General features: G+C 34.3%; 1 protein-coding gene across 5 annotated transcripts in view; it reads left to right on the top strand.

The window, feature by feature from the left end:
• Nucleotides 1–10202, top strand: part of LOC149565332 (MBOAT (membrane bound O-acyl transferase) family protein) — a 221210-nt gene extending 211008 nt beyond the window's left edge. For 3 of the 5 annotated variants that reach the window (XM_089818852.1, XM_089818855.1, XM_089818856.1), the window contains 3 exons: nt 5524–5599; nt 5797–5846; nt 5943–6399. In XM_089818852.1, coding sequence (XP_089674978.1) covers nt 5524–5599; nt 5797–5846; nt 5943–5993 — 177 coding nt within the window. In that variant the 3' untranslated portion in view covers nt 5994–6399. Of the gene's footprint in view, nt 1–5523; nt 5600–5796; nt 5847–5942; nt 6400–9575 lie in introns of those variants that run through there. The other 2 variants (XM_089818853.1, XM_089818854.1) reach the window with 2 other exon arrangements.
• Nucleotides 10203–12416: the final 2214 nt, after the last annotated feature.

Raw genomic sequence — 12416 nt, 5'->3', positions numbered from 1 at the left:
GATAGGCTTGGTAAAATCCAATACATATTCCACATGAGCCCATTAATGGTTATCCAAGATTAATGAGTTGACCTTTTAGACTCTTTGAATTTGATTGGTTTCATACACCCCATTGGTTACTAATAACCATAATGCCTCTCACACCTATAAAAGTTATAACAATTGTATGAGATGCAAGTTGGGTCTCTACAACCTAATATCCTGTTTTTGATATTAATAAGCAACAAAAACTAGAGTCTTGACCCCTTACAATTAAACAACCCAAGGGCGTACAATCACATCACACTAACAATAGATAAACAGAAAAAATGAGCCTAGAACAGAGCTAATTAAAGATAAACATAGGTACTAGATCAGCAGTCCATACACATGAAAGTTAGAACCATCGCACTGAGTAGTACCAATCAAAGGAGGACAAACTGAAAAAATAATAAAAAATATACCAGTACAGCTGAAGCCATAGCATAAACATCAAGAGTTCAAAGAGGCACTTGGGCTGAAACCAAAAGTAAACAAGAAAGCCCCTAGGGGGGTAAGGGGTTCAAACCTCGCTAAGCCTTACGTGAAGATTTAGTATCACAACCCAATTGATGCAACACATTGAACTAGTCTTCAACAAGGAATTTGAACAAATCCTTGTGGCTACCTTTCTCCTTTTCATCTTTTCTCAGAATCTATGCTACAATAAGCAGAGAAGTTTTCGATATCTATATTGCATGAAGACTGAATCTGGAGATGCTTCCAAGGCTCCTTTTGGCCTCACTCACTCTATTTTAAACACTATTCACCTCATTCTACATGCTTTCCAAATGAGTAGTTGAAGCCGCATCAAAGTTGGACATATAGGTTTCTTCTTAGAGGGTGGCATATCAATACGAGGAACAGTAGGTGCCTCTTCATTTTGTCAAAAGTGTTGTTTTTGGAGGTGGATTTATTCGAGCTGCCACTATCATTGATTCCCATATATCACTATCCTTTGTGTTCTTGATTTTCTCAATCCTGTCATCAGGAGCTTGATTGCCCTATTTTGGGACTTCCTCAAAGTGATAATCCATGAGTAGTTTTTTCCCTTTCTTCATGATCTATGAACCATTTTATTAGATCTTCAAGTGGTGCTATGCTCCTTCACTTCCTCATCACTATCCGTATTAACATCCCACACCAAGAGCTTGGCTTTTTTGGTTGCAAGGGAAGGCTTTTGTCTCTCCTCTTGGAGGTCGATGGTGATGAATCTTTTCCCTTAGGGTGAGTTTTAGTGGCAACAATGTTAAAATTCTGAATTTTATGGGTGCTTACTCTGTAGGCAATCTTGTTAGCTCCTAGGTTTTTAAAACCTTTTTTCTTAGTCTATCCAAGAATGTCAACAATGCCAACTGGTGGAGGGGGAGCTATGATACAAAGGTCTCATAGACAATGGTAGATTTAGGAGGACAAAGGGCCAAGTTAAAATTGATTAGTCTAAAAGTGAGGCCCTAGTGCAAGTAAGTTGATTTATTACCCTAATAGATGCTATCCTCAACTTCAAACACATAGTTCACAAGAGAATTCAACAGGAAAAACAAAAAAGAGATGATTTCATGATTCCTAAAGTGATTAAGAAGTGGCATGTGGTAAAAATAGTAAACTTCAAAATGCTCTTCCATCATAAATACCTCATGATCATATAACATACCTTGTCCCAAGGAGAAGGTAGCTTTAGCCTATGCCTCTTAACTAGAGCCACCCTATTAAGATTGTCATTGTCCATTATACTAGTGGTCTTCTTCTAGTTTTTGCCCTCGGTAGAAAGTCCAATGGCCTTATCAATGATCTCTTCACAGATTTCGAAAGAAATGCTTGCAACTAAAACCCTTTTGTTATCCCAGCTGCTAGAAAACTATGTAAAACGCCCCTCATCAAATCCATTAATGGATTGAATAAAATCAGTAACCCCACCCTCCTTGCAAATGTGCCAAACTGTGAGGTTTTTCTTGAAGTCGTCCAATTTTCCTGGCTCGATATGGTTACAGGTTTCCCGATAATACTAACGAAGTACACAAAGCTGTACACAATGAAGTGACAAGTGCAATTCTTGATAGAACAAAGGGAAGTTTTATGTTACCACAAAATGATGTAATGGTAGGAAGAGTGTCTATCTGTCCAGTTGGCTAAAATCATTTTAACCATCTCCCCCGAAAAGTTGACTGATGTGAGTTGTATCTTCCCACAAGTGAGTCTTTTCATCATGGTACATATACTGTACCGTTCATTACAAAAGGGGTAATGATAAATATAAGTCACATTGGTCATATTTATGATACTCTTGGAACTAATGTATTAAAAATGATTATGTAGGAGCTACCAAGGCAAAGGCAAACAACTACAACATGAATAAAATAAATGCCCTTTTCAGCAATGCATTTTTCAAAGATGTGTCGTGTATTCAAGTTCAAAATAGTGTGGCCTACTATCCATTCTTGCTGAGGACTTGAAAGGTGAAGGTGACGGGAAACCTAATACCCTATGGTACCAAGGAGACACTACATCCCAACTAGGGATTTACATGTCATCTCCCTTGTGTTTTAAATGCTCTCCATTCAAGAGAGTTGTACATCAACTGAGTGGGAAAATGGGGTTCACCAACATCTCACCTTTCCAGAGTAACTATTCGCAAAAAGAGAGACCACCATAGCATTGCCCTCTCTGTAAATATGATTCACAATAAACAAATAAAATCCTTGCAAAAGTTTGTGAATATCTCCCAAAATGCCTTCTATAGACAAGTTTGACTTGGACATCCCGTTAATAACATTTATGATGAGCTTGGAATCACCCTCGATTAAGAGTGCTCTAATCCCGATGGAGAGTGCAATTTTAATACTCTGAAAAAGGCTCATTCCCTTTGCTTTGTTGTTTGTATATCTGGAGAATGGACCACTGGGAGTAGCCACCAACAACTTAGAATGGTCTTTGATTACTCCACCTATAGTGTCCAGGCCTTCAAAATGCTTTGCAATGTTGTCAGAATTTAATTTGAAGAGCCGGCACAATGGGGAGTCTATTTGTGTTTTTCCTTTTGAGGTTTTAGATTGGTCAAACTTCCCAAAGGACTCCTGTAAGCCCTAGTTTATATCCACTTGACAATCATTGAGAGAGGCAAGAATAGGAGGACAAGGCTGACACTTAAATTCTCTAACAACATTTTGTGGAAGATGCTAAAGACCACTTTAGGAAGACATTCCTTTTCATGAAAGGTCATGTTCTTCCTTTCTTTCTAGATTGCCAAGGCTAGGCATGAAAGTATTTTCCACCACACCTAAGTGTGGGCAATAAAGACTCAATGATACTTTAGAATGTTAAGATATCGATAAAATAGAGTTAGCAAATTCAAAGACAACCATATGACAAGTTTGAAGGTTAACAATGATTATTTCCATAGCATATGTGACATTAAATGAGAAGGATTAAATTGCAAACATAGACAATTAAAATCAATAAAGAAGAATTTACAAACTAATTTTGATTTTAGTTTGATGAAGTATAGTTTAAAAATAGACGTTACTTTTGGCATGTAAAAGTCACACTCCTAAAATTTATTATTGGGATATAAATAAAAGGAAGTATCATTTCCGAAAAATGAAGTAAGCTGGGAGAGTATGAAGAAGTAAGAATAGAAGGACAAGCTTGAATGCAGAATATCAGAGAGCTACTAAAAGGAAGAATGAATAAAGGATGCAAATGAATAGAGCATAACATTTATATAAAAGTATATATATAGATTGGAAGTAATGAGGTATTAATCAGGATACAAAGAAAATTTGAAGAATTATATGCAAATAGAATATAAGAGAAGTTATGAAGATTTATATAATACTGAAATAAAATAAAGGAGAATTATATCGGAGAGTGAGGATAATTGGTTCAATTGTCCATCATCAGTTGAGGTAGCAACATTTTCAAGGTGGAACAGTTTGTGTGCAGTGGTTTGGTGCTTGCTAAGACAAGCTGAGGGAGTAGGAACTTCCAGTAGGTCAGAGCTTGTGAAGGGTGGGAGTTGGAGCTTCCAATGAGTCGGTGCTCATAAACATAGAGGTTGGAGCCTCTAGTAGGTCGAAGCCTACAATACATTAAAAAAGAACAAAGTTTATATAAAAGCATTTATTATTGTGGTTTTCTCCCATATTGGGTTCCCACTTAAACAATGTGTTCATTTGCATAATTGTTTAATTCAATAATTGAAGTAATTGTTTGGATATAAGTTTTAAATTGGTGAATTTGTTATTATACTGATTCACCCCACACCACCCGCCCACCCCCGCTCAATATAATTGTGTGCTTTTCACATCATTCCCATCCAACTTTGGTTTTGTCTTTCTTACTATTCTTTCATGATGGTGTGAAGTAATCTCTGGCACCTTTTGTTGAATAAATTCTTATAATGAACCCTTCCTATAATCCATGGAACGTGGCAATGAATTCTCGCACCATAAGATTATGCTTGATGTTCCTTATTACAAGTCACCATCTTTGGTAACATATATGTTGTGTAGTTTCCTATGCATTAGTAAATCATGGACAATGAGATGTGTAGACAGTTTGGTTGCCACGTCAAAACCTTCTCTCAGTATGTAGCTGTTTGTCTTTGTCATTGAGAGACATTTAGCGGCAATGAGTATATGTCTTCAACCTTATTAAGGGCTTGACTCAATATAACTTTGCTTAGCGTTTAGCTAAAATGGTCTTCATCTATTGAATTAATGAGTTATCATATTCATAAGAGATAGTTGACACTTGTCTGTCATACTAATATATTAGTCCCTTCGTGTATGTTCTTGCAATTTTCTCTCTTTCGAGACTTCACAAAACTAGGTTTTTTGGGTATCACAATTAGGTACTGTAAAGGGGGACATGACGCCTCACAAATGGGCATTTTAGGGTTTAGACCAAAAAAGGCCAAAAAACACACTTTTTTCATTCATTTTTTAGGTCACCTTTTGTGACTTGTGACTGGATGCTCTCAAGGTGCACACTAGAGGCTGTGGATGTGTGGGTTGCACATCTGAAGCACATCCATAGTCCATGGTGCACACCTTGTGCGTATACAGGCACACCAATGTGTGTACATCTGGACCAGATTTCATCAACATCCCATGCACATCAGCATGGCATGCATCCTGCAACTTAGCTTTAAAGATGTACCTACTAGTCCTCTTTCTTCCCCATATCCTTTTTATGAATTTGTGTCGACACATGTGACTTCAATGTGCCATTGAAAGGATCCATTTCTAATCCTTCTTTTCATCAAACAATTTCCTAAGTTATACTCCTTTTGTTAGTTCATCTGTACTTATGTTTGATAGACAAAGTGAAAACTAGACATACAATGTGTCCATTCACAGGGCTCAAAGCTAGTTGGTGTTTTAACCTCAATCTACATAACAAAAGTTCTATTTGCTTTGAAAGACTCTTTATAAAATACAAATCTTGGAAACTTGTGATATATTTTTATCTACCACTACTGATGTATTATTGTGGTGAGTGCAGATGGCAAATCTCATTGGTTTTGTAATTGGACCTACAGGCATGCAATGGTTGATTTCAAGGATGCTTTTAAAAGAGAGTATGTGGAAACTTCTCATTTAAAGTAACTGGTTTTGCTTCAAATTCTATTTCTATCTACTTATGTATCTTTCTAAATAATTTGCTTCTCCAAGGTTAAATGGAAGGTTCATAATCTTATAATTTAGCATACAATCTTAATCCAAATGCAAGCATGGATTTTATATAAGCTTAATTAATGTGTGGGGCAATTTGCAGATGTTTTTGTTCTGATTGGCATATTCGTTTCATTCTACATTGGAACAAAGGTATGGCTAGATAAAACATTCTGCAATTTATTATTAAATGTATGTATTATGTTTTTGTTTTCAAGCCTAACGTTTCATGGTTCTACCATTTGTCAGCTTATGTTTCATGTACGTGAGAGTGACACTCTAAGAAATCAAAACAAATGATTGCGTTAATGGCACTTAAGAGATTATTTGTTCCAATCAAACCATAAGGTATATTTAATATTAGTGAAGAATATGCCTTGGGAATGGTTAAAACAAAAGAAAGCTTTTTGCAATTTTGGGTATCAAACTTTATTTTACTTGAATTTTAGATATTAAAAAGAAATGTATCTAGGAGAGTGAGAGTTTCAGGGTTTTACACTCATTATGCTTTCTTAAAAGCGATGCTTGGTGTGCTCGTTTGGACACGGAAGATGAAGCGCTTTGAAAGTGATAATTTTTTTTGTTCTGATTTTGGAGAGGGTAAACATTTTTTCTGATGTTGAGGATAACTATTGAAAATTTGCGTAGAAATTAATATTTGAAAATAAAGTAAGGAAAGAAGCAAAGAAGTTATAGACTAGAATAAGTTGAAATTTATTATCTGATGTTTACAAGTCCAAAAAAGTTGCCTGTGATTTTGTATCATGCTGTATTAAGAAAGATAATTCCATGATACTCAGAAAAAAATATGTTGAGATAGTTAATTTAAGTGGATAGCTTGATTTCCATGTCAGCAGTGGGAGTGCAACGTCATCCATCGCAAATAGCAATGCAAAATCTGATAGCTGATACTCTGGAAGCAATGATATTTAAAAATAAATATTTTTTCCTCTTTTAAAACCTGATAAAGTGGATATTTAAATGCCATTTTCCCATAACAAATCTAGGAATTGAGTCAATCACCCTATGATTTTAATTCATTCTAGTATTACAACTCTAATATGCATTCAGCCACCAAATCTTAAATGTTATGGCCAGGCTTTTGTTTTAATTTCTGCTACCTAAAATGTGTGAGAAATTTTGAATACAACTCAATTGCATTCATTCTGACGCAGTACTTCCTTTATTTTTGGTGCAAGAAATCAAGTCAAAGGTATTTACATAATTGCAGTAGAAAGACTACCAAGTACGTCTAATATGCAGTCTTAATTTGTGATTCTCAACTGATGATTATTAAACATATGTTACAAAGTTTGATTCAATATTTTGGAAGCTATATATTGGAAGGTTGAATCTTTGTTGAATTTGATAAATAGGAACGGAGAGTGTATAACTCAATTCGCAATCTTATTTTTAGATTACCGTGTTTTAAATGTTTAAATAGCCTTTATGTATTTCTAAAGGGCCTCACTCAATTTTCGGCAACTTGAAAGTTGATAATCCAGGCTTCAGTGAATTTATGCATACATGTATTTACTGTTCAACTTTGGAACTACAATATTTTATGTTTCAGATCTTACATATTTCCTCCACCCCCCACATCCCACATAAAACTAAGTTAATATATAATTTATACACATTAAAAAAGAAATATATAGCACACCTTAAAAGATACAATTACCCTACTATCTCTAATTTAAAGTTAGACAACCTTTTTATTTTTTAAATTAGAAATGAACATTTTTATTTCTCACCTTTAATATACAAGTTTACTAATTCAATGTTATAAAATAGGTGGATTATAATCTATCAATAAAGAAATATTATAGATACATCATAATGTTAATGGCCAACCTATCTTTGTTTTTTAAAGGACAAAAGCAATATCTAAAATAAGATGTTGAAATTTTATATCGTTCTTTTATAAATCTATTTTTTTCAAAAACATTTTTCAGTTAGTCTATCAAATTAAAAATATAGGTGTTTTTCACTTATTCTATTAATCAAGGTTTTATATAAAATGCATACAAAAAATCTATAATAGTAATCTATTAAATTCAAAATAAAGTAGATCTTATATTGGTAGGATTATTTTTTTGTTTCATCAAATTTAGACAAAAATAGGTTGTTAGCACTAAGGGTTTGGAAAACTACGACAATTTCTAAACTTGTTGAGGTAATTGTTTTTTCAAGTTTCACAACTATAAGCAAGATTTCAAAGCAATGTGAGGCAAAGCCCATAGCAACATTTGTCAAGAAAAATAGATATCTATTTCTTGTAATACTTAAAACAAAGTATATCTTATATCAGTGAGAAGTAAATAATTTCTTGAAGAAATACTCTTTTGTTTCATCAAATTTAAGCAAAAGAGGTTGTTAGCACAATGGGCAAAGTTTGGAAAGCAAAGGTCACCTTCTAACTCCATTGAGGTAGATGGGTTTTCAAGTTTGACAACCACAAGTGAGATTGCAAATCAATGCAAGAAAAAAATCTTTGGCAGCAAAATTTGTTAAGAAAATTAGATATTTGTTTCCTTGACTTTCACTATGCATTGAAGTTCAATATATGTTATAATATATAATACAATTAATATTATTATTCTATGTGCATACTCCTTTATTCCTCCCACTCTACTTTTCTTTGTTCACCTCTCCCTATGTCCCTTTCTTTAACCCTCTTATGCTCCCTCTTGGACATTCTCCCTCTCCCTACCTACTTATTGTTTAAACTTGATAGGATAAAGCAATAAGAAGAACAATAATTATAGTGAATATTAAAAGTATACAAAAAAAAAAAAAAGGATACACAACACCATTACATAAATTTGTGTGGATGACCTAACATGGTCTATAACAATGGAGAACCCAATAATCCACTTCTTTGATTATCTGTCAATATAACTTCAAAACTTGCAACAATATCCTTTGCTATGTTGCAAACCCAACCTCAACAAAATTTGTTGCTATGTGTTTATTAAAACCCTTGGCCTTTCCCAATAATACTTAATTTTCATATATTCTACACTTATAAATTTGAAAGATTGTTATTCATAGTATTTAACAAATTTATATCATCCTTTTTGTGATGCAATTATCATATTGGCATCCTTTGCACAACACAATGTTTTAGCACCGCATATAGAGTGCAGTGCTAACAACTTGAACTTTACGCAATGCAAACATCTTGCAAGAATAAAAATGTCTTTGAACATGATTAGTTAAAACATACCAACAATCTCCTACTTGGAAACTAATCAAAGCTCCACCCAAAAATAATCTCCCACTCAAACACTAATTTAACAACATTGCTACACCTTAACTCCAATTTGATGGGCTAGTTCACACTACATTATCTTTCTTGGAGACCAATGAAAATCATTGTTTGTCATGTTGTCACCTTTGTACACCTATTAGCAATATTTTCGCTTGTATGATTTTTTTTCAACTTATATTGAAATTCTTGACTATGGATCAAATAAAGTGATACCAAAGTTGTATGTGTTTTTTTACTGCTTGAGTGTAGAATTCTTGGCAAGATGAATGATGCTTTGGCTATTTGTATATAAAAAATTACTAGGTTGCATGGATACCTCCCCCCCCCCACCCCCTCTGAACCACGAACTGGTTTGAATTAGTTACAAGTTTGGGTCCGATTCGACCAAGGTCCTTTTTTATAGGCTTGGTTCGATTTGGTTCGAACTAGGGTTCAAACTCAAGTAAACCACATCTGAAAATTCGAACCGAGGTCGAACCCACAGCTACTGACGTGATTTTGACTGTTTTATTTGCAATTTTGCATAATTTTTTGGCATCCATGTAACCTAAAAAGGTATTATTAATTGGTTTTGTGCCCTCTCATTGTCATTTGATGTTTCTAAATAGGTTATTTTGCCTTGAAGGAGAGCACATAAGTTTTTGAGCAAGCATCCGGTTGTGCAAGGAGGAGTTTGAAGATTGATTTGTTGGTGTTCTTCAAGTGTTTGTGCATCATTCATCCACATTTGCAAACTTGCAATGGGTGAAGCATAATAGGTTGCAATCAAAAAAAGCAGAGAACCTAGTATTTGTGCATAACAACTTGTGTCTTCTTTCGCACAAGAGTCAAGAATACAAAGAAGGGGAGACAGAGAAGTGGGATGTAGATGCACAGATTGTAGATTTGGATGCTTCCATTGCTGGGCTTACAATTGATGATTTTGATGACTTTGATGCCAATACCATTGTTGATTTTGCTGTTGATCCCGTTGGCCTTGGTGCAAGTTATAGTAGAGGAGGAGGAGGAGATGAAGAAGAAGATGAAGATTGAAGAACTTAGAACTAAAAGTTCAGAATTTTAATAGATTTTCATTCCATTAGTTACTGTTAAACCCTAAACGGGAAACAATGATACTTGAACTTGATATTTTAAATGTTTTGAATCTTTCATCTTTGATGTTGAAGTTAATTGAACTATGTTACTATATGATGGTATGATCACCATGATATGTTATTGTTTACGCTGTTTTAAAGCTTTTGTTGTTTAAATGTGTTTATGCTACTATGTTGCATTCTAATTGTAACTCATGCTTCATATATATATATATATATATATATATATATATATATATATATATTACATGTTTTTGTACTAATGAACCCAAATGAACCCAAACCTCTTTCCAAAATTTTGTTGAACCAGCAAACCGGTTCTTGAACCGCAAACTTGGAACCAAACTCGAACCAACAACTTAGAAAAATTATAATCCAACTATTTGTTCAATTATACTAGAAAATATTGTTATCAAAATGTCTATTTGCTAACTTTTGTAGTAGCTATGTATTTGTTGGTTAACAATTTGTCTTCCTTGATTTGGTTTATGCCCTAAATCTTAATATACCCAACATGGTGAAAGACAAAGTTGTTATCTACAGAATGGGTCAGTGTAGGTATTCTATCAAGGACCCCTGAATTGAAAGGTACAACTCCCTTGGGTGCAAAGATTTGCAATGAATGGTGTTTTTAGTAGATTGATGGGTCTTAGGGGTATGCTCTCAACCAGAGAGCATAAGAGGAATGACCAGATTGTCAAAGGCTTTCGAACAATCTAGGCAAATCTCAGATTATGGCTCACAAAGATCCATTATGAATGCGTTTTGAGTCACCTTAAGTTCCTTTGGTACCTAAATGCAGCTTGTTTAATCTATTGATTGGAAGATGCAACAATGCAAGAATAAATAATAATGCATATTACATAACAAGAAAAAGGATAGTCAACTTAGCAACGCCTTGATTACCTAAGTTACTGAGGTTTCACAATGATAGATTGTTTCTTGCTCAGTAGTTTTTATTAACAAATCCCAAACTTCCCATACAACCATGAAGATGCATATAGACTAACTTGCAAAAGGAATTGGATAACGTTGTAAATAATGGAAATAAAGTTTACATCCACTGATAAGGAGGAAACAAAACCTAGTTCATTAACATCTCCCCAATTTTATTAACAACATATTTCATTCCAACTAACATAAAAAAAAAAATACTAAACTAAACTAAAATGAACAACATAATTAAAATATGGATGTAGAGTCACACACAGTAGTACTAGCTATAAGGGTTTGCCCAAATCCCAATTTTATCGATCTTATTTACTTCTCAAAAAGTTACATTTATAGGCGCCTTTAGAGTTGGCTAGTTACATTTCATGATAACTCAATAGAGCATGATTGAATGATCTTAATAATACGTTCACTCATTAGTCATCTGTTACAAACTTTTATGTACGAGGAGAATGCCAAATATGGCTACAACATCAAAAAATGAGAAAGAAAGAAGCACTGACACTTGTCATACTTTTGTAGGAAGAATGTAATATGTTGTTAGAGCATCAGTTTTTTTTGGAGTTATAGCCTTGGCTCTGTATGCTATCATTGCATCCATTACACTCCTCAGTTCATTAGCACCTAGGATGAGAATGTTTTCATCTCTAATCATCTAGTAATCATGCATTTCTTTCAACTCTTCAACTCTAGAGATCTTTGATTGGAGCTTCTCTGTTGCACACTTCAAAATAGAATCCACTGCTGATAGTTCTAGAATCTTTGCCACCTGAAAGTTTGATGGATTTGTAGCCTCGTCAATGAATACTAGAAACTTGGTTTTCATTCATTCAATGTCTACCAGTTGACCATTACTGGAGATATATGATTCAATGTGCAAAACCTTTAACTATTCAAATATCTTGTCCAATACCTTCTTCACTAAATTGTACACATCTTGCAACGTGTGTTCAAACTTGACTGAGCTCTCAAATTTGAATTGCATGGTTTCTTCTAATGAAACAGTGGTTCTTGGTTTGTTTTGAGTATCACATGGGTCATGGCAACATTAGTTTTCATATCAATCATCTCTTGCAATAATGCCAATTGCTTTGTCAGGCTCTCTGATGTTTTGCGCATTGAAATTTGATTACTTGACACTGCCTCTCTCAATTTGTCAGTGTCTAGCGACAAATTTCCAAGTTTCTCAATAAGTGGGGGGCTTTGAGCTTTCATGTCATCAATCCAGGCACGACCAATTTGACCAAACTGCCTTACTTGTTGTAGCTTAAGTACCATATTCTTATTCTCCTATGCATTTGGGTCAGATGAGCTTGTAGAGGTGCTTCCTAATGCAGCTCTAATGTAGTTCATCAATTCCTTATTAGAGGCTTTGAGGGCCTCTTTTTCTAATCTCAATTCTTC

The sequence above is a fragment of the Cupressus sempervirens genome, chromosome 3 (genome assembly GCF_028749045.1).
Source record: "Cupressus sempervirens isolate cs-2001-9-10 chromosome 3, ASM2874904v1, whole genome shotgun sequence".
NCBI classification, from domain to species: domain Eukaryota; kingdom Viridiplantae; phylum Streptophyta; class Pinopsida; order Cupressales; family Cupressaceae; genus Cupressus; species Cupressus sempervirens.
The sequence above is the reverse complement of the archived record's forward strand: the minus strand, read 5'-3'. Positions and strand labels throughout refer to the sequence as shown.